The sequence below is a fragment of the Lygodium microphyllum genome, chromosome 25 (genome assembly GCF_053477565.2).
Source record: "Lygodium microphyllum isolate KBCC chromosome 25, Lygodium_microphyllum_v1.1.10, whole genome shotgun sequence".
NCBI lineage: Eukaryota > Viridiplantae > Streptophyta > Polypodiopsida > Schizaeales > Lygodiaceae > Lygodium > Lygodium microphyllum.
Genome location: NC_141159.1, coordinates 73066896 through 73086766, shown reverse-complemented (window position 1 = coordinate 73086766; position 19871 = coordinate 73066896). Strand labels below are relative to the sequence as shown.

General features: G+C 41.0%; 1 protein-coding gene across 4 annotated transcripts in view; it reads right to left on the bottom strand.

Annotated features, from left to right (window-relative positions):
* Positions 1-1306: 1306 nt before the first annotated feature.
* The window catches only part of COP1 (Transducin/WD40 repeat-like superfamily protein), a 37971-nt gene continuing 19406 nt past the window's right edge, over positions 1307-19871 (bottom strand). For 3 of the 4 annotated variants that reach the window (XM_087667356.1, XM_087667357.1, XM_087667358.1), the window contains 9 exons: positions 12027-12196; positions 11837-11902; positions 11665-11743; positions 9953-10108; positions 9070-9168; positions 8876-8980; positions 2745-2924; positions 1879-1989; positions 1307-1776 (listed from right to left, as the gene is read on the bottom strand). In XM_087667356.1, coding sequence (XP_087523482.1) covers positions 1612-1776; positions 1879-1989; positions 2745-2924; positions 8876-8980; positions 9070-9168; positions 9953-10108; positions 11665-11743; positions 11837-11902; positions 12027-12196 — 1131 coding nt within the window. In that variant the 3' untranslated portion in view covers positions 1307-1611. The remainder of the gene's footprint in view (positions 1777-1878; positions 1990-2744; positions 2925-8875; positions 8981-9069; positions 9169-9952; positions 10109-11664; positions 11744-11836; positions 11903-12026; positions 12197-19871) is intronic. The other variant, XM_087667359.1, reaches the window with a different exon arrangement.

Here is a 19871-nt window from a genome sequence, read left to right as displayed (position 1 = left end):
AACTTCCTTGTTGTTCCTATTGTATGTGATACTTTTGTACTTGAGCCTTGTGGTGTTGTGTGAACTGTGAACTCTTGAACTCTGTTAGGCTGTTGGGCAGTTGGACCACTCCTCTCCTTAGGCTGTTGGGCAGTTGGACCACTCCTCTGTTAGGCTGTTGGGCAGTTGGAAAACTCCTCTCCTTTCTCAATTCTATCTCCATGTGGCTCCTCTATGTATTAACTGTGATGACAAGCTCCATGGTCCCAATTATCATACTTGGAGTGCTGTCATGAAGGCTTGGTTTGTGCTAAAAAGACTCTGGTATATCGTCCCTAGATCAGCTCCCCAACCTCAATAACCTTCACCGCTACCTTTTAGTTGGGACAAAGATGACTTCGAAGTAGTTGATTGGGACAAATTATGCTATGGCATACATGATGCTTCTCCACTGCATCTCCAAAGAGGTTCTACCGTCACCTTACCTCCTATGTGATGCCTCTGGAGGTGTGGACCAAGCTCTTCATACAAGGCACCATACACCATGAGGGCAGTTACCATTTATAGTCAGCTTCAGACATTTCAGTTTAAGAATGGAGAATCCATGCAAGCTTTGTTCTACAAGTCACCACTATCCAAGATCGGCTTCACAACATGTCCGCAGCTTTACCAGAGGCACACTTGGTGGAGATTATCCTTTACAAGCTCCCTTGAGTGTGACCGTGTGGGTGTGGCCAATGCATTACAGGCTGAGACTTCCAGCACCTGTCTATTAATGGGCCTCCTGGATGACCACTTTTCTTAGGCTGGGCAGCTCATTTGTCAGGCCAAGCACCTGCTTTTATGGCTAACCGCTGCCCTGGAGGAGTGCTGCCCTAGAGGCACCACTGCCACTAATGACTATTTATAGCCACCACCGCCACTCCTTATCATCTTGCATCTAGTGGAGAGAGGAATTGGGTGTGCTGGAGAATGTCACCAAGGGCTGTGCCCCTGAGGCTGTACATTGTTCTCGTGTCATCTACAGATTCCAGTGCCCATTCTTAAGCATCACTGAGTTCTCTGTTCTTGTGTTCAGTGTTCTTTCTTTTCTTTCTGTTGAATATTTCTGTTTTCATGCTTCCACTCCCATTGCGCACTACCACAAAACCCTGAATCTATTGGAAGCTTCCACCATATGACAACAGTTACCTGCAAATACTATCAAAGAGCTCAAGTGCTCCTTCAAAAATCATAAATTGACTACAGAAAATACATTGAGTACTACGCCACCGAGTATAGTTATCGCATAATCACAGAACAGGGAAAAGGGGGATCAACAGAAAACGAATCAAACAAAAAGAAGCACCAACATTCCTGAATTCAGAATTTATGCCCAACAGATCTGAGATGGTGGGTCAGAAAATCAGTGTTCATTACATCTAATATCTGATGCACCTTCAAAGCTTGAATAGTTCATTCTACAATGCCCTTACAGGCATAGGGCTGTATATAGTACAACGTGGTTAATGATTGAACTTAACATACCCAGCTTGACACTTCGTCAATATAGCTTTGGGCATGAGCTTGAGATATAATCTTGTGTCATACAAGTTAGGACAAAATTGGAGGTACAGCATTGTGAAAGGACCATCACGGATGCAAAACAAGCACCTTGATCGTGCCTTGACTGTTGGCAGCTAACATTGTTGGACTTTCACTCTTCCAGCAAACTGCACTGATGAAGTAAGAAGTATCATCATCACTATCATCGAGATCTGTCCCAAACCCATGCCAAGCTGCGGGCTTAGAAATTGCCTGAATGCAAAAATCATCCATCTCCACTCAGAACATGACTTCAAAACATGAAATTAGCTAAATCTTACTTAAAGGTGCTCCAGGTAGATGAGAAACCAGTACCTTGTGGTAAACAAATACTTCATTGGTTTCACTGCCACAAGCAATATATTCATTATTTACAGAGAGCCCCACAAAGTTCTTCTCATTGGTATGGCCCTTCAACGTCCTTATCTGCACATGAGAGGTCCAATGAAAACACAGACAAAAAAAAATATTATACTTCGTTATGCCCACCATACAGGAATTTTCGAGAAGGCACACACACACACACACACACACACACACAGAATCCCTAATGGCGAGTATAGAGGAATTTTCTAGTGAATACACACATTTAGCATTGCAATGACAAGAGTCAAACACAGACACTAGACGTGTATTGCAACATATGACATATTTCAATATGCAAAAAGGCCCTCACACACCACCTCTCAACGTGTGCATTGACACATAGAGCCTAGCATGGAGAGTACTGCTGATTTTAGCATGACAAAAAAGGCATTCATGCATAACCACATTTTGTCAAGAATGCGTATTGATGCTATGTTCAAAACCCATGTCTGCATGCAAATGCCATATATGTAGAAGTGTGCATGTGTGCACAAGTGAGAATGTGTGCTGCATGCAGATGTCATGTGTGCACAAGTGTGCATGTGTGCCACATGCAGATGTCATGTATGCACAAGTATGCACGTGTGCTGCATGCATGTCACGTATGAAATATATGCATATGCTTCATGTATGTGCAAATTTTGCCTATTTCTTGAATGATACACTCAAAAGACTGGATACTGTAATGGGATTTTGCACATGCAATTAAATTTACATTGTTACCCATACATCCCAAGAGGTTATGGGTTCAGAACTAGACATTCAAAAAGGGTTTCCACATTGAACTGTAATCATGCTGAAAATAAGCAACTTACATGTGTGTTTTCTTTCACATCCCATAGACGTAGTGTACTGTCTGTTGATGCTGAAGCAAGCTCATTAGGAGAGATAAACTTCACATATGAAACAGCTTTCCTATGCCCTGTAAATATGTGCACGGGCATGTGGCTATTTCGTAAGTCATAGTAATGGATGTGATGGTCAGCCGAACCAACCTATGAATCAGAAAATAATTGCCTTGAGTTAGGAAAGCCTCACATGAGCAGAATACATCAAACTAAAATCCCTGACATCTCATAGGTGAAACACAAACCATCAATTTAATATTTAACATTGCCTATGAAACAGTTTTCCTATGCCTTGTAAAATATGTCCAAGGGCACTTTGTAAGTCATAGTAATGAATGTGATAGTCAGCCGAATCAACCTGTAAATCAGAAAATAATTTCCTTTGAATTTCGCCACTTCATGGACAATAAATTACAAAGTACGAACTCTAGTTAGGAAAGCCTCACATGAGCACAATACATCAAACTAAAATTCCTGACAGCTCATAAGTAAGACACAAACGATCAATATTAATATTCAACATGGCCTTATTGCCATTGTCAGATGTGCCTAGAAATTAGCAATAAACACCCATGCCAGGTCTGAAAACTATCTGCTCTGAAGGCTGCATATATCATCAGTAGAAGGTGAAAATATCCAGAGGGAACGAAACAGAACATTAGGCTTCATATGAGTTCTCATGATTTGGACTCCTCATGGATGGGTGCTCCTATTGGTAAACAAGTTCAATTATAGCTTCACTTGACTCTTTCGAGACAAGTAATTAGTCATTTCTCTGTGCATTGGGTCTCAGATACAAATTGATGATGATTGACAATACCAAACTGAGTTGTGAGAGTGGTGTCAGATTTCCACAGAGAGATTTTACTTGAGAGGCACACCATCAGTGGATGAGCTCATCTTATAAGGCCTTTTGTGAAGTGTTTGTTAGGCTTTTACTTTTGTAATGCAGAATTTGGAACAATGGCTGGTTCTACTTGAGTTAAGCACACACATCCAATAGCATATACAAGATTCAGTGTGAAATACAATGTTTGGATGATAACAAGGGAAATGGGGGGAACAACAACAAATTGAGACTAATCACATACAATCGCATGAAACAAGGAGCCACTTGGTAGAAACCATTCCTAATGTTAAGACCCCAAAATAGCTATTCAATAGGATTAGAATAACTCAAAGACAATAAACACTAAAGATGAATGAAAGAATACAATGCTCAATGTAGCAAACACACTATACAAGGTGAATACCAAACCTCAAACTCCCATGTCTTTGAAGGACCAAGGCAAAGGATATGAAATGGAGAATGTGTTGTACTTTGTATGGATCCCAAAATGCAGCGCATAGCCTCCAAATGTGTATGGCAACAGCAAACGCAAATCTGGAGAGTCTAGATATGACTACAACAGATCGAACAATGGGCAGCAACTAGAGAAGTGCCAAAAAGAAACAAGCGACAAGCTCGAAACTGCAAATGCGACACTACACTGACCTGATGATGATGGTGACTGGCTGAAAGCTGAAACCGTACGCAGGAACAAATCAAACAGCAACAAACACAGCCTAGGAAGGATGTCTACTAGTGGGCGAAGGCTAGAAATCAGTTGCCAGCAGTTGGAGAGTGGAGCTGAACAGCAAATGCAAAGATAGAGAGCTACAAACTGTTGCCAACAGCTGGACGAGGGCTCGTAGTAGGCACCTCGCTAATGGAGGGCAAACTCGAACTGAGATATTCGCCGGAAAGGGGTGTGGAGAGTAGAGAACAGGGCACCAACAATCTACAAACAGGGTTAGGGCTGAGTGGTGAGCAGCTTGCCCATCTACAGATGAGTGGATCCTCCCAAATTAGGTTTGGCATGTGGGACACAAACACTCTAGGAAAGCAGTCACTTAATGAATCTTCTAGTGATAAGCATGTTTTGGGGCTATAATAAAGAGTTAATCGAGGTATGATGCACTTTTTAGCTCAACATAGGACTCCATGCTACAATAAATGCCTCTATTTGTGGGTAGACATCAGTTCTAGAAGAGAAGAGAACAATTTATTGCTGTGAATTTGCTCCAGAGGTGAAATTGGACATGAAAATTGTCCTTCCATTTGGAGCTGCATGCTGAGACAGCCATTCCAAGCTGCATGCAAACTGAGAGAAAGTCTAGCTGAGGCAAGAGACATGAGATTCCTGGCTGTGGAGAGCTGGGGAACAGCATCATGACCTGCCCAAGAGCATCTTGATCACCAAATTATGAAACGTAATCAGTTGGACAGCATCACACGACCTAGGAAAGTAAAGTTTTGCTAAATCTGATTAGCATATGGCTATGATACTTTCTCTCTCATTTGGCATTGACTTACTCATTTAGATCAGATCAGGGCTGTGTTTCTGAACAATTTTTGCTTATCAAAACTGAGTAGGGCTCCATACTAACATAAATTCTAAAATTTATTGATGTGTGTTTGCTATAGAATTTGAATTTGGGCCTGCATGCAATGTTCTCAGGCCATGCAACAATCAATAAAGCTCTGTGCTGAACAATAATACACTCACAACTAGGTAATAGCTATGACCACTAATATCCCCTCTCACATCTTAGTGTTAGCAGATTAGTTAGCCCGTGTGTATATGGGCCCACTTAGTGGACATTTCTTGTATTATTGCCCGAATGGCAGCCCATATATTTTAGGCACCATCATTTTATGGCTGACTGGAATTATAATGGGAAATATTTTTGGGCTGGCCAACCTATGCATATTCTAAGCCTATTTATAGGCCAGTGCTCCCTCCATCTCATTCAGCATTACGCCATACCTGCAAGTTCTATTAGAGAGAGGGAGCCATTGTCCTCAGTCAGTGACTCACTGTCCGAGTTTGTACTATCTCTTGTCTTAGTATATGGAATCTAGGTTCCATTTCTCAAGCATATCTCTTCTGCCTTCTTTTGTTATTTGCAAAACTTTCTTTCCTCTTGTGTTTGTGCAATCTATTACAGCAGATTAGCAAGTTTCCGTCGCTACACTGTATTCTGACATAATACATTCATGTTAGGAGTTTTGGTGTTGTTTTTTGCTGCTCAGGTTTGTGTTCACCTTCACCTTGGTACTTACAGATGGGTTGACAAAATTTTCAGGCTTAATTCCTGCTTTGGTGGCTGCAAGCTTTGTGTTTACTCATTTGTTGGCTGCAACTGGTTTGGATTCTCCTGTTTGATCTCTTCTCTCTGTTTGCAGCAGTCATTTTGTTTGATCGACTCTTCTTTACACTATGTGAACTCTTGCAAAGTACTTATTGGGCTAAGTCTAGCAATTCTCTCTACTTCATCTTCTCCTCCTATCCTATACAATGACACCTCCTTGTTGTTCAAGTGATGATTAGCTTAAAGGCTCTGACTATCTCACCTGGAGTGCCGTGATGAACGCTTGGTTTGTGCAAAAGCACCTGGAATGTTATTTGAGGTGCTATTCTGTCTCCTCAGATACCCAACCGTATTCTAGCATATTAGGACCGAAACAACTACAAGGTGGTAGTTCTTCCTTGGGAAGCAGATGGTGCTCATGCCTATTCTGCTTGTCTCATATGCATCTCCAAAGAGGTCCTTCCAACAGTTACCTCTTGCATGACAATTTCAAGAGTACAAGAGAAGTTATAGATGTTGTACAAGGCTCAACCAATCATGCAAGTTGTGATCCTCTATGGTCACCTATACACTTCGAAGTTCCAACCCATGGATATGATCCAGTCTTTTCTTCTTCAAGTGACAAATACAAATCAGCTTCCGCACGTGATCCCAACCTTCACCATCTTGTGGGGACTGTGCTCTTCAAACTTTCCCCAGAGTTTGATGGTGTGGTCAACACTTTACGAGCTCAAATATGAGCAACACCCAACAGCTTTGACCATATGTCCTCTATGTTACTAGAGTATGAGGCATCTTTACAATTATAGCAAAGGTTTCCATCTCACTATGGTAGCTAAAAGGAAGGCTTTTGTAGCTTCACACAAGGTGACAAGAAGAATAAGATGAAGGCACGCGGTTATCACGGTGGTAAGAAAGACATCTCCAGGAGGATTGAAAGGATCTAGAAACATTGCAGAAGAAGAAGGAGAAGAAGAAGAAGTGAGATATAGATTCCTCCCATGAGTCATCATCCTCATCTAACTCCGGATCTAATTCAAACCCTACGACAAAGGCAAAGACCATGGCTCGAAAGGACTCATCTTCCAAAGGGGAGGGAAAGGCCATGCAGGCCTCCTTTGCCACCTATTAGTTGTGGTCATACAAGCCATCCCTCAAGGCTCTCCAATACTAGAGAGTATGAGAGGGTGGTGGAGGTGGGGAAATCAAGCCTCATCTATATGCAAGTACGAAGGACCCAAATATGTGTTAAGCTTGAAAATGCATTATAAAATTACAACCGCAAAACTCAATAATTCCCAAAGTTTCATTAAAGGGTGTGCATTCATAGAGTGTCTATGAACCATAAGCCAAACCATAAATTGGGAGGATCCACACTTCTATAAATAGACAGGCTGCCCACCACTCAGGCAACTCCTCTTTTGCAGATTGTTGGCACCTTTCTCTGCTGTCCACACCTCGTCTACAATGGATAACTCAATTCAAGTTGTTGTTTACTCTTGGCGCCAACTTCCAAACACACCCCTCTTGTTGGCAACTGCCGATCAGCCTCCTCCTTCACCCAATAGGCTGCATTTTTGCCGTTCCACCTGTTATAGCTTGCATTTTCACTTCTCCAACTGTTGCCTCTACTGCTCCTCACTCCAGATCTGGTTGTGTTTACTGCTGACATCATCAACTGATTTGCGCTTGCAGTCCAGCCTACTAAATCATCATTGCAGGCTATGTTTCCATTCCAGCTATTTTCATCCACATATTCTAACTATTTTTCAGCCAGCCACCTTCCATTCGAGCTAACCAACTTTGTCAAGCACTAATCCAAACTTCCCTGATCTCCATTTGTTGCTGCCAAACATCATTCGGAGGCTGTCTCCTACGTTTTGGGGTCCATCAGAGTACAACACTCTCCAGCTCATACTCTTTGCCTCGGTCCTAGAGATAACACGGTTCCAAGTTCAATATTCACCTTGCATAGTGCATCTATTGCATTGAGCATTGTATTTATTCATTATTCATTCATGAACCTTCATGTGGTCATTGTCTTTGAGTTACCCTAGCCCTACTAAGTTCTTTTATCAATTTATGTTTTGTCATATAATTGTGTTTGTGATTTGTAAACAATATTTCTTTTACATGGTATTAGAGCTAAATACTCATTGAAGAAACCTAGGCCCTTGTTTGGAAAGCTCATCAATCAAAAACAAGAATTATCAAAGGGAAAATGACTTTGAGAACTTTCACACCACTTCAATGTCTAGAAAGACCTATGCCGAGAACTAAGTAAGAGTGGCTTCATAGCTTGCCTAGCAAGGTTCTTGTGAGAGTGTGCAACTTAAGAGAATCACGAACTTGAAGAGAAAAGGAGAGAAGAGGAGAAAGGAGGAAGAGAAGAATAATCTGCACTAAACAAAGAAGAAGGCTAAATACAATGACTGATCAGTCCCCACATGCAACCCAATGCGTCGATGAGTGCATCGGATCAAGCTAAATAATGATGACAGCACCTTCAACAGTGATGAAGATGGTGATGGTGACGGTGATGGAGATAGTAGTGGAGATGGAGAGTATGCAACCTGCTGTCCACGACAGAGATGGACAAGACTGCAGCCACCTGGCCAAGCACCTATGAGACAAAAAAGTGAACGACTACCCCAACTAAGTGACCAGCTATATATAGCTGAAAATCAGCAAAACTAGCCAACCTGATGCTGGCCATAAGCAGCAATAAAATAATACAAAAAATGCTAACGTGGCATCCAGGTGATTTTAAATATAAGTATTCATACTGTACAACAATAAATTATCCTTCACTTGATTATGGCTCATGATCTTGGGGTGTAGCTCTTAAAGTCATAAAATCTGAGCGATATCTTTCTGTCTAGCATCCTGTCATTCATACCAAGAAAGATGAAACATGGCATTTTTAAATTCTCCGCCAAGGGAGTACATGGCATGAAACATACCGCCACATAATGGCTGGATCCAGGGTTGTACTTAACACAGCATATATTGGCTTTCATATCGATATCAAGAACACTTGTCTCCTGTTTTGTGCACCATACTTTTACCTGCAAACTCAAAACAAACAAAAACTTACCTGCCAAACTATGTTGAAGTAACTGAAAAATTAAGATGAGAGAACCATTTAACTAGGTACCTTCCCATCGTCACTTCCAGAGACGAGCATTGAAGGATCAGTTCGGCTAAAGTCAACACTCCAGGCCCGCTTCTCATGTTCTTCATATTCCATTATACTCTGAACCAAAACAATTGTTAGAGACATAACAACAAAATAATAACAATGAAAAGAATGCAAGCCCAACACTTTGCATCGCTACTGTGACACAAGACATGCAAGCAGTGTCTTCTGCACGAAGTCCTAAGTTCTGAAGTGCCAGGTTTTCAACCATAGAGAGCTTCATACACCTTACATCATCTCTTCAACTATCATTATTTTGAAACTTCCAAAGAAGCACTCTGATGAAAAATTTCTGTAGAAAGACTGCACATCTTTCAAGACCAAAAAAATTAGAGGGTGGGCCCAAGGTCATCTCCCATGGCCGGAACCAACCTTGGCATGGAGTATGCCCTCAGGTTTAGCATTAGGCAATTGGGACGTTCCAGGCAGCCAAACTATTAGAGCTACTAGACACTTCATGACACAATTGGCTCACTTCATAATTTTGCAGGTAGAATGGCTGGTACAGTAGAGTCAGAGGGTAGGAGATCACAAGGATAAAAAAAGAAGTACCAGGTAGCTGCCCTCTCTTGAGGGTAGCACCAAAAATTTCACCTTTCTTTTCAGTTCTTATCACATGAGGGAGTTTTCTTTTTCACCTGTCTAGGTGGACCCTCTAGCCCTTTGGGCACTTTATGAACTAGAAGCTTTCTTTTCAGAAGGGGCAGGTTATACAACAGGCCTTGAAACCCACAAATGCGTATAAAATGACAACAATATACACCATCAAAGGAGAAAATCACACTCAATTAATTGTAAAATCACTCTGGTTTTTTACTCTGTCAATAAAGTGGAAGTTCACCTGCCGTGTGTCGACATCCCAAACTGTCACAATGCCTTCATAATCACTGCTGGCTATTTGATTCTTGATGTATTTGTTCCAACTAAGACAGCTCAGCTTTGATCTGGTAGGCATTTCAACAACAGGGTAGTGCATCTCTGCTTGATCATTCACTACCTGTCAAGAAGACCCCATGGCTCTCAGGGGGAGTGAGAAAAAACTAAAAACAAAATTATAACTTGCATCTAAACAGATTCAAAAAGCAAACTACTACTACCATGACTTTTCTCGGTAAAAGCTACAGATGACACACTTTGAGTTAGCTTGTACATCCATGTAAAAAAGCATCTTTTGTTATGAGTCAGGTGACAAGTGAGCTGAAAAGGGAAGTATACTTCGGCTCAAAACTTTATACTATCTAAGCCTTGAATGCGCTAAATATTATAAGCCAACAGAAAAACAAGCCCAATAGAACAATCTAAATCTATCTGAAATGTATCACAGATAACTGAAAATGCAAAGGCCTTAGCTGGTTTCTGAAGTGAACCTTTCCAATAATATCTGCTGGGTTATCTGCATAAACACATAAGTCAAATCGATTCCTCCAGCATGAGATCAGTCCCTAACCTGAGGTTAGAGCACATTGTACTTTTGTGAGTCCAAAACATGGAGTTCCTATGTGACTTATTTTTCAATGTTGGTATGTGTAACAGATAATGTTCCACATGTGGATCTATAAATGCAGTCGCAATCAAAATATTCTTGCTGGGCTTTAAAATGCATGACACGCTGCCTAAGAAACTACTCTCATTGGTAATAGATACATTGATGTCATAACATCTTCTCTAATCACTAATTTGAAAAGCATGCAAGGCACAAGAGCATCCAAAGTAAACCAGCCCCAAACTTTAGGTTCCTTTTTGGTAATGGCAAACAGGTTTCACTGGCTGCCAATTCTTCATCCTTAGCCTATGCATGAATCTGCTCACTTTGGATACTACATACTGAGTGCTGCACATATAAACAAGATATCCAATAATCTGCATTAGGTGAATCATTAACAAGTCCACATCATTTTCAGGAGTAAACAGAAGCTAGTCTCTACAGGTGTAGCATTTCTCATGCTGCACTGCTACAGGGCTGAGAAGGAATTGGATGACTAAAGTTTGGTCATTCCACAACACAATGGCAAGTGAGATGGCAAGCTTAAAAACTTGGTGCTTCCTCAATGACAAGACGGTCTACACATAGATGATTGCTGCTGTTATGCAAATTCATGCTACTCTCTCATTGTGCTCATAAATAGATACATGAGTTCAGATGTTGCATACATATGTCAGTGAGGATGAACCAGTGTTGCAAAGCTTGTGGTGTCACAAATGCAGACCTTCAAACAGAACACGTCTCACTAGTAATGAAAACAAAATACAAATCAGGCCTGCATGCTGTTCACATCATATGGTTTCAACCCTTAAACCAGCAGCCATATTCCCACACACAACCTAGAAAAAGAAAGAATTAAGACTAACAGGTTTAGTATTGCTGCCTTCATGGGCATATCCACTTAACACAATTGCATTGTTGAGGACCAAATAGCATTCTAACTACTATATCTTCAATGAGGCTTACCCCGATTATATTTTAGCTTTCCTGTATCTTCAGTCAAATGGTTTTAAGCATAGAATAATAAAGAGTCACTGTGTGCATTTGAATGATATGAATAAGTTTTTTACCGTAGCAAATTCAAATATTTTAATGCGCCTTGAGACTCCAGCAGTTGCAAACAGCTTATCATCACGATCAAACTCTATGCTGCAAATGTTTTTTATTAAACATCAAATAATGCTCAAGCACAAAATCTGCTTAACACCATAGAGAATTCAGCAGGGAAGCAAAGGAAAATACCTAGAGACGATGTTAGAAGAGTGAAAAAGATCACCTTGTCGAACTTCTGCCAAGACCTTTAACCGACTGCCAACAAAGAACAAGAAGAAGATGGTAATCATGTCAGTCTGCTCATATTTTCCACACATTCAAAATAACTTCCTCATAGCAGAGCTTCAACAATGATCAGATAATTGTATCAGTGTAGAACCTATAGCGAGTGAAAGCATTCAGTATGCTTTGAAAGTCCTCCAGGCCACCGCTGCTACCCTCTCTCACATGATTATTCTGATCTTTACTTGAGTTATCCGATTGCCCAGGCCATTGGCGAGAACACATCCGCCGCCTCTTGTGCAAATAGCATTCTTGCAAGTCTTCAAACTGCCAAATGACAGAGCATATTTTATTACAATACAATAAACACACATTCCAAGTATGACTCATATATTAAGAGAAAAACCACATGCTGAATTTTCCACCTCCCTGTTTTGGTACAGATAGTACAATTCGGAAAAGAGAGAAGTGATAACATGATTGAGATCCATACACCAGACCTTTGTACGTATTTCTCACAAAATAAGTGCATCCTAATACAATGCTGGATTTCAGAAAATCATATGCTAACTCACTTGTCCTAGAAATGCAAACTTATATACTCCAGCTCACACCACTTTCTACCTATTCTCTCCAATTAGATGAGACATGGCCCTAAGTAATTCTAGCAGACTATGATTGTGCACCATCTTTGTATATAAATCCTAACCCCCATGTATTTGACAGAATGATGTGGAGCGACAGAAGCAAAAAGAAAGACCTATTGTAAACACAAAGAACTGAACAAGAACACCTGAACTCAAAAGTAACGAACTTGGGAAACAGAACCGTATACCAAGGCACTAGATGCAATGTGCATGTATGAGATGAATGAGATGGAGGAGAGGCAGCCTATAAATAGTAATGATGCAAGATAAAGACCAGGTTGACCAACATCAATGAAGGCCAAAAATACAAGTCAGCTAGCTGATAAAATGTGTCGCCTTAGAAATGCAATGAACTTGAACAATGAGCCTGTACAGCCATGATGTGGAGATATGCTACCATCTGCAAAAGAGAACATTGCGTGTATGGCCACAACTGAAACACAGTGAACATTGAGTGTACAGAATGCTCAAGGGCAGAGCTGTCCAATGGCCCAAGGATCTCATGAAAGCAAGCTGAGGAAGGTGTCAGAGTGCCTCATCCACCAAAGATGGATCTCAAGTCCAAAAACCACCAATGGGAGCTGAATCTGATGTAGGAGTATGCAGGCAGCAAAAACACAGCCTACAGGAGTTAATCAAAGCAGGATGGTCCACCATAAGCAACGTGACAATAGTGGAGTCTGATCTACTGCAAAATGGAGCTTTCCTCAGGAGAGCAAATCACTAGGGCGGCAGCTGGAGAAGACAAAACAACTGCTGAAGATGTTGAGGAGGTTGTCTGACAGATGCAGTGTGGGGCTGGCAATTGGGTGTGCTTTAGACAGCAAAACGCAGGCTGATCAGGTCATGCCAAGGCAGATGATGATGACATCAGCAAGCTGGGATTAAACATGGCCTATAGGAGCCTCCAAGATGACAGGTAACAGCTGAGGATGACCGTGGCAGCAGGCTGGAAAATGGCAACAGCTGGCTGAAGACAAACTCAGTCCCCTGCAAATGGAAGGGCAGCTGAAGGATGTCCATGACAACAGCTAGAAAAGAGAGGGCAGCAGCAGGCAATGAGCTAGCAGCAATGTGATGATGAAGAATAGGTGCAAGGCAAGCAGCAAGGGTAAAACAGCTGACAAGGAATGCAAGTGACCTAACATACACTCTATTTATAGAGATGGAACCAACCAAAAGCAAGGGAGTTTGTTTATGGAACACTAAAGCACACTAAGTGCATTTGAATTTGGGGGCTGTCTAATGGGCTAATGAAAGGTTTAACATGTAATGCACATTTTTTGGCTTAACACCCCCTCTCCAAGTCAAAAGTGGAGTCCAAAGGAATTGCCAAGCAAAGCTCACCCCAGTTTCCCATGAGAGATCCCACCCCAAAGCAACCAAGGCATCAGTTAATGGGTACACGTCAATTGCCCAAGTCCTACCAAGACTACGAAGGCAATGGTTATCTTTCCTCAATCAATGGGTCCATGTTAGCTGCCCAAGCCAAGACTATAGAGGCAATAGTTATTGTCACAAGGACATGAAATTTTATTGTTGAGCTTAGCATTTGATTAAAAGTTAATCAAATGTGCAAATGTGACTTGCACATGTGAGGTACACGTTAATTCTTTCACGATGTGGCACCCAAGATCGAGATAGTGGTGTCAAAGGCAAAAGTTCTAATGAGTTATACCTAACATCTACTAGGAGATACTTGGTGTCAGATGTGGACCTAGACCAATTTATTGGCCACTAATGTCAGTGGTGACATTAGACACTAGGTATTAATTAATTAATTAGTGTTAATCTAAAGGTCAATAACAGCTTGAGGATAGTTGGAAGACAAATTGGCCTGGCCAATTTAATTATTGGCTAGTGAAATTAATTTTTGGGACACTAGAATACTTATTAAATTAGTTTTTTAATTAATATTCTGAAAATTAATTTAATAAGCTAAAAAATGGGATGAAAAGCTACCACTTTGCAAAATTTATTCATACAAGTTAAAAAAACGATTTTTAGGGGACATTAAAAATCTATTCCAGCCATTGTGAGAGAGGAAGCGATTGATAGAGAACAAGGAGATGTTGCTAATATGATATGTAGCCACAACAGGTGACGGCAATTAGGAGCCCTCCAAGTGCAGGTGGCAACAGCCCAAAGGTCCTAGTGCAAGTGACAACATACAAGATGTAGTGACAACTTTCAAGGCCGTTTGAGCAGGACAAAAATTTTTCAACCTTTCTCCAGATGAAACTCTGTTTTTCTCTCAACAGCATTCTCTCTCATCCTATAGCCGTCTCTCAAGTTCTCTCACCAAAATCCAATAATTTGAGTCATCATTTGAAAATCTTTGTTGTAAACCCTAATTTACAACAAAAATTAGGGCTCGACAACCATCTTCAGATACATGCTCAAAATTGAGTGCCTACGACATGAATTTCAACAACTGAAATTAAAGAATTTAAAGGAGATCAAGAGACCATCATTTCAAGGAGTAGGGTGAAGGCCAATCCCTAAGAAAACCAAGGGAAAATTTGGTTTGAAGGTTTGCTCGTTAGTTTTGACAACAAGAGACACTTGGATTAGCAGAGGAAATCAAAGAATCTCAATTGTACTCGATTCATTGCAATAAAAGCTAAAGAAATACCACAAGCGGCTCTAGTTTTAGGGCCAAGAGACTGTCCATTGTCCAAGATCAAAGTGGTTAAGTGTGCATTTTTTGTTTATGTGATTTGTTTACTTGCCGTAATTAGTGCTTGATCAAGTTATTTACCACCCTATCCAAAGAGGAAGTCTAGTTTCAAGGTTCCATTGCTCAAATACCATCAATTCCCTTGACTTGGTGGATCTATGGCACCTAGTTGAAGGTCAGAAGCATTGCTCTAGTGCTGAAACTATATTCAGCTAAGCAATTACAACAATCATGTCTTTAGATATACTAAGATGGAATTAAGCAGCGATAATGCATCTCATTCTGAGAAACGTAGATTTCTACGCTCTACTATTCCATATGACACAAGCGGACCATTTACAGTCCTATCGTGAAGATGTAGCTAATTTCCACCGTTCAGGGCCATTTACAACAAAACAAAGATTTTATGGGTGTTTGCACATGTTGAAGTTGGTTGGCCCTAAAATTGACACCCCTTTCAATACTAATTTAACTTTAATTGCTAATGGATTGAATACAAGTTGAGATTCCACAATCTCCTTTGCCGATCCAAAAGCCCCTCGCCATACATATAATCAACAAGCAATTTGAGCCAATTGCCCCTTGATTTTCATCCAAGAATTGCACAAATGGAACCACCAACTGGCCAAATGTTGCTACAATTCACAATGGATGGCTTGGCATCTGAAATCCCTATCAATTCCACAAATTTCAAGTGCTGATTTCAGTGCACAATGCCTTTATAGTGATGGGTTATGCACAAGGATCGAGACAGGAGGTGTTCCTTAGTCGTGGAGAGACAAAGAGAGTAAGAGAGAGCAGATCAGAGAGTGTGCACGTTTTTAGATACAATGACGAGCATGTATCTTTAGGTTTTTAGATAGATATATATGTGTAAGTACAAGTGCTAAGGGTGTATTCACACCTAAGCACATTTAAAGGTACAAGAGTCTTTATTCCCAACAACTTCCCACCTAAAGGCAATGTGCTTTAAGAGCAGAAAAGAATCAACTAAGTCTAGGTATGTACAAAGCTGAAATACATATATCTATCTAACTCCCATCATCTGTCGGCAATGAGCAAACCGTTTTGCTAGAAGTCCCTTTGTGAGAAGATCTACAGGATTATCATCTGTATATACTTTAACAAGCTCAATGCTCTTGCTGTCAAGTACATCTCTAATGAAGTGGTACTTCACCTGTATGTGCTTTGTCTTTGCATGAAAAACAAGATTCCGTGCTAGTATGATAGCACTCTAACTATCACAATGGAGAATAGGTAACTCTGTGATGCCAAGCTCTCCCACCAGACGTGAAAGCCATAAAGCCTCCTTGCATGCCTTAGTGGCAGCCACATACTCTACCTCTGTAGTAGACAATGCAATACACTTTTGTAGCCTGGAGATCCAAGAGACTGCTCCTCCTGTGAAAGTAAACACATACCCAGAAGTGGACTTCCTACAATCCACATGACCAATATACTCTGCATCCGTAAAGCCAACAACAGATGCCTTCTGCTTCCCAAAGCAGATGCACAACTCCTTTGTGCCTTTGAGGTATCTTATAATACCTTTCACTGCATCCCAATGCTTCTTGCCAAGGGTTGCCGTGTATCTGTTAACCACTCCCACCACAAAGGCAATGTCAGGACGTGTAGCAACCATAGCATACATTAAACTACCAACAACTGAAGCATATGATATTTTGGCCATTTCAACCTTCTCATCATCAAATGTAGGGTTGTCTTGTGCAGTGAGTTTTACATATGGAGGCAATGGAACCCCAATTGTTTTCCCTCCCTCCATATTGAAACGCTATAAAACCTTGGAGATATACTCCTACTGAGATAGATAGGTAAGCCTTTTGATCTATCTCTGAGTATTCGCATACCAAGAATGTGATTTGCATCACCAAGATCCTTCATGTCAAAGCTGCCATGAAGACTTTACTTCAGTGATTCCAAGGCATGAGTATCCCTACCAGCAATCAACATGTCATCAACATACAAAACCAAGATAATCAGACTGCCATCTGCTGCCTTCTTGGTGTACAAGCAATGATCCACTTGACTTCTATGAAACCCTTGAGACTGCATGAATATATAAAACTTATGCTACCATTCTCTTGGTGCTTGTTTCAGCCCATACAAACTCCTTCTGAGTTCACATACCATCTTCTCTTTCCCTTGTTCGACAAACCTTTCAAGCTGCTGCATAAATATGTCCTCATACAAATCACCATGCAAAAATGCAATTATTACATCCATCTATATGAGCTCCATATCTTTAGCTACAACCAAGCCCAAAATGGTTCTCAATGTAGTCATCTTGACTACAGGAGAGAAAATCTCATCAAAGTCAATTCCATGCTCTTGCTTGTACCCCTTTGCAACCAATCTTACTTTGTACTTTGGTGAGGAACCAAAAGTGACATTCATCTTATAAACCCATTTGCATTGAAGTATTTTCTGCCCTTTAGGCAACTGTACCAAGTCCCAAGTGCCATTTTTCTCAAGAGATTCCATTTCTGACAACATGGCTTTATACCGTTTCTTGAAGTCCTGTCTGTCCGTTGCTTCCTTGAAGCAAGACAGCTCGCCACAGTCTGTCAACATGACATAATCAGCCACATTGTTTGCACCAGAAACAAATCTGTCAAGTTTTCTAGTAGCTCTAGACAATCTTCTAACCCAATGGTCATTGTTTGCTGGCTGGTCCTGCAAATTTCCATTTTCAGGATGCTGTCCTGGCATTTCAACCTGCAAATCAGCATTAATAGCTTGTTGTACTGGCTGTTCCTGCATATGTAGTGGCTCATTATCATGGGCAATAGCTGGCCGATCATTTTCAGCATTATTTTCTGCATTTACAGATTTATTTACAGCAGGTATTTGCTGCTGTACAACAAGCACATTTTGCCGTCCAAAAGGTATTTCTTCTCGGAATACAACCCTACAGACCTCCTCAGTCTTTTCGGGCTATTTATGCTTGCGATCTTCTCGAAAGATAAGATCATTGCTGCGTACTACTTTCCTTTTCTCGGGATCCCACAATCTATATCCCATTTCACCCTCGTCACCATATCCTAGGAAAATGCATTTACAGGACTTTGGCTCAAGTTTGATGCGTTTTTCTTTACAAATGTGCACAAAAGCCTCGAAGCCAAACACTTTCAGATGAGCCTATGAAGGTGGCTTGCCCGACCACGCTTCTTGGGGAACTCCCCTCCCCCAAAGACTTATTTGGTGACCAATTAATCAAGTGTACAGTTTTCATAACAACCTCTGCCCAAAAACCATGGGGTAATGCAGCATGAGACAACATCGTACATACCTTATCCTATAAGGTCCAATTCATACGCTCTGCAACTCCATCTTGGGGTGGATTATGAGGGTCAGTGAGCTCCCTCTTTATCCCTTTGCCGTCACAAAATGCCTGGAAGGCCTTGGACACATATTCCCCACTATTGTCAGAGCGAAGATTCTTAAGTGTCTTATCAATCTGATTTTCAACCAATGCCAAGAATTTTTTGAGCTTGCCAAGAATTTTTTGAGCTTGTCAAGCACTTCATCCTTGCTACGAATAGGATAAACCCATACCTTCCGTATAGCATCATCGACAAAGGTAACAAAATATTTCTTTCCCCCTAAAGATAATCCTAGCACCTAACATACATTTGAATGTACTAACTCTAGAGGAGAAGATTTTAGCGAAAGAGACTTTTTATGAGACGCTTGTGCATGTTTGCCATAAATACAATGATCACAATGCTCAAAATCAGCATAACAAAGACAAGGCAAGTAACCCAAACAAGAAAGCACTTTCATTCATGTTTAACTCATGTGTCCCAACCGGCCATGCCACAAAGAAACACTTGGTTGCTTGATCACGGCAACAACATGGTCGCGCACACTAGATACATAAAGTGGATACAAAGTATCACTCTTGCAACCTTTGGCAATAGCCCTAGATTCCTTACAGATCTTCCATTTTCCATCACCAAAGGTAATATGAAATCCATCATCATCTAGCTACCCTGTGCTAATCAAGCTCTTCTTGAGCAGAGATACATGCCGTACATACTGAGGTGCGAAGACAAAGCCATGCTGAAACTGCAACTGCACACTGTCAATACCTGCAATGTCACATGCATAGTTGTCCCCAAGATGGACAACACCATGTCGACCCCTTGTATAGTCAGAGAACCACTCACGATGAGGGGTGACATGAAAGGAAGCACCTGAATCGAGAATCCAAGTATGCATGTCATCATCTGTATCTGCGAGTAAAGCATGTGCACCAAAGTGTGAAGAGACAAAGAGTACGTCACTCCCACTATCACTGTCATGAGTGACTACGTTCACCTCTTCAATTTCGACACTGCCCTTCTTAGGCTGACTATCTTTCTTCTCTTCCTTGCTATCATCTGTCTTCTTGTCCTTTCCTTTCTCTTTCTTCCATTTATAGCAGTCACGTTTAAAGTGATCCTTCTTGCCACAATGATGGCATTCTACATATTTGCCACGTGATTTATTGTGTCCCTTGCTATCATATTTTCCCTTTTGCTGTGATCTACCCCTAGTATGCAAAGCTTTGGAAGACTTACTAGATGCATTATTCTGCCGATTCATTTATTCTATAAGTAGAGCACTCTCTACATCAGCATACAAAAGAACCACGTTAGAATTGATCATAGCA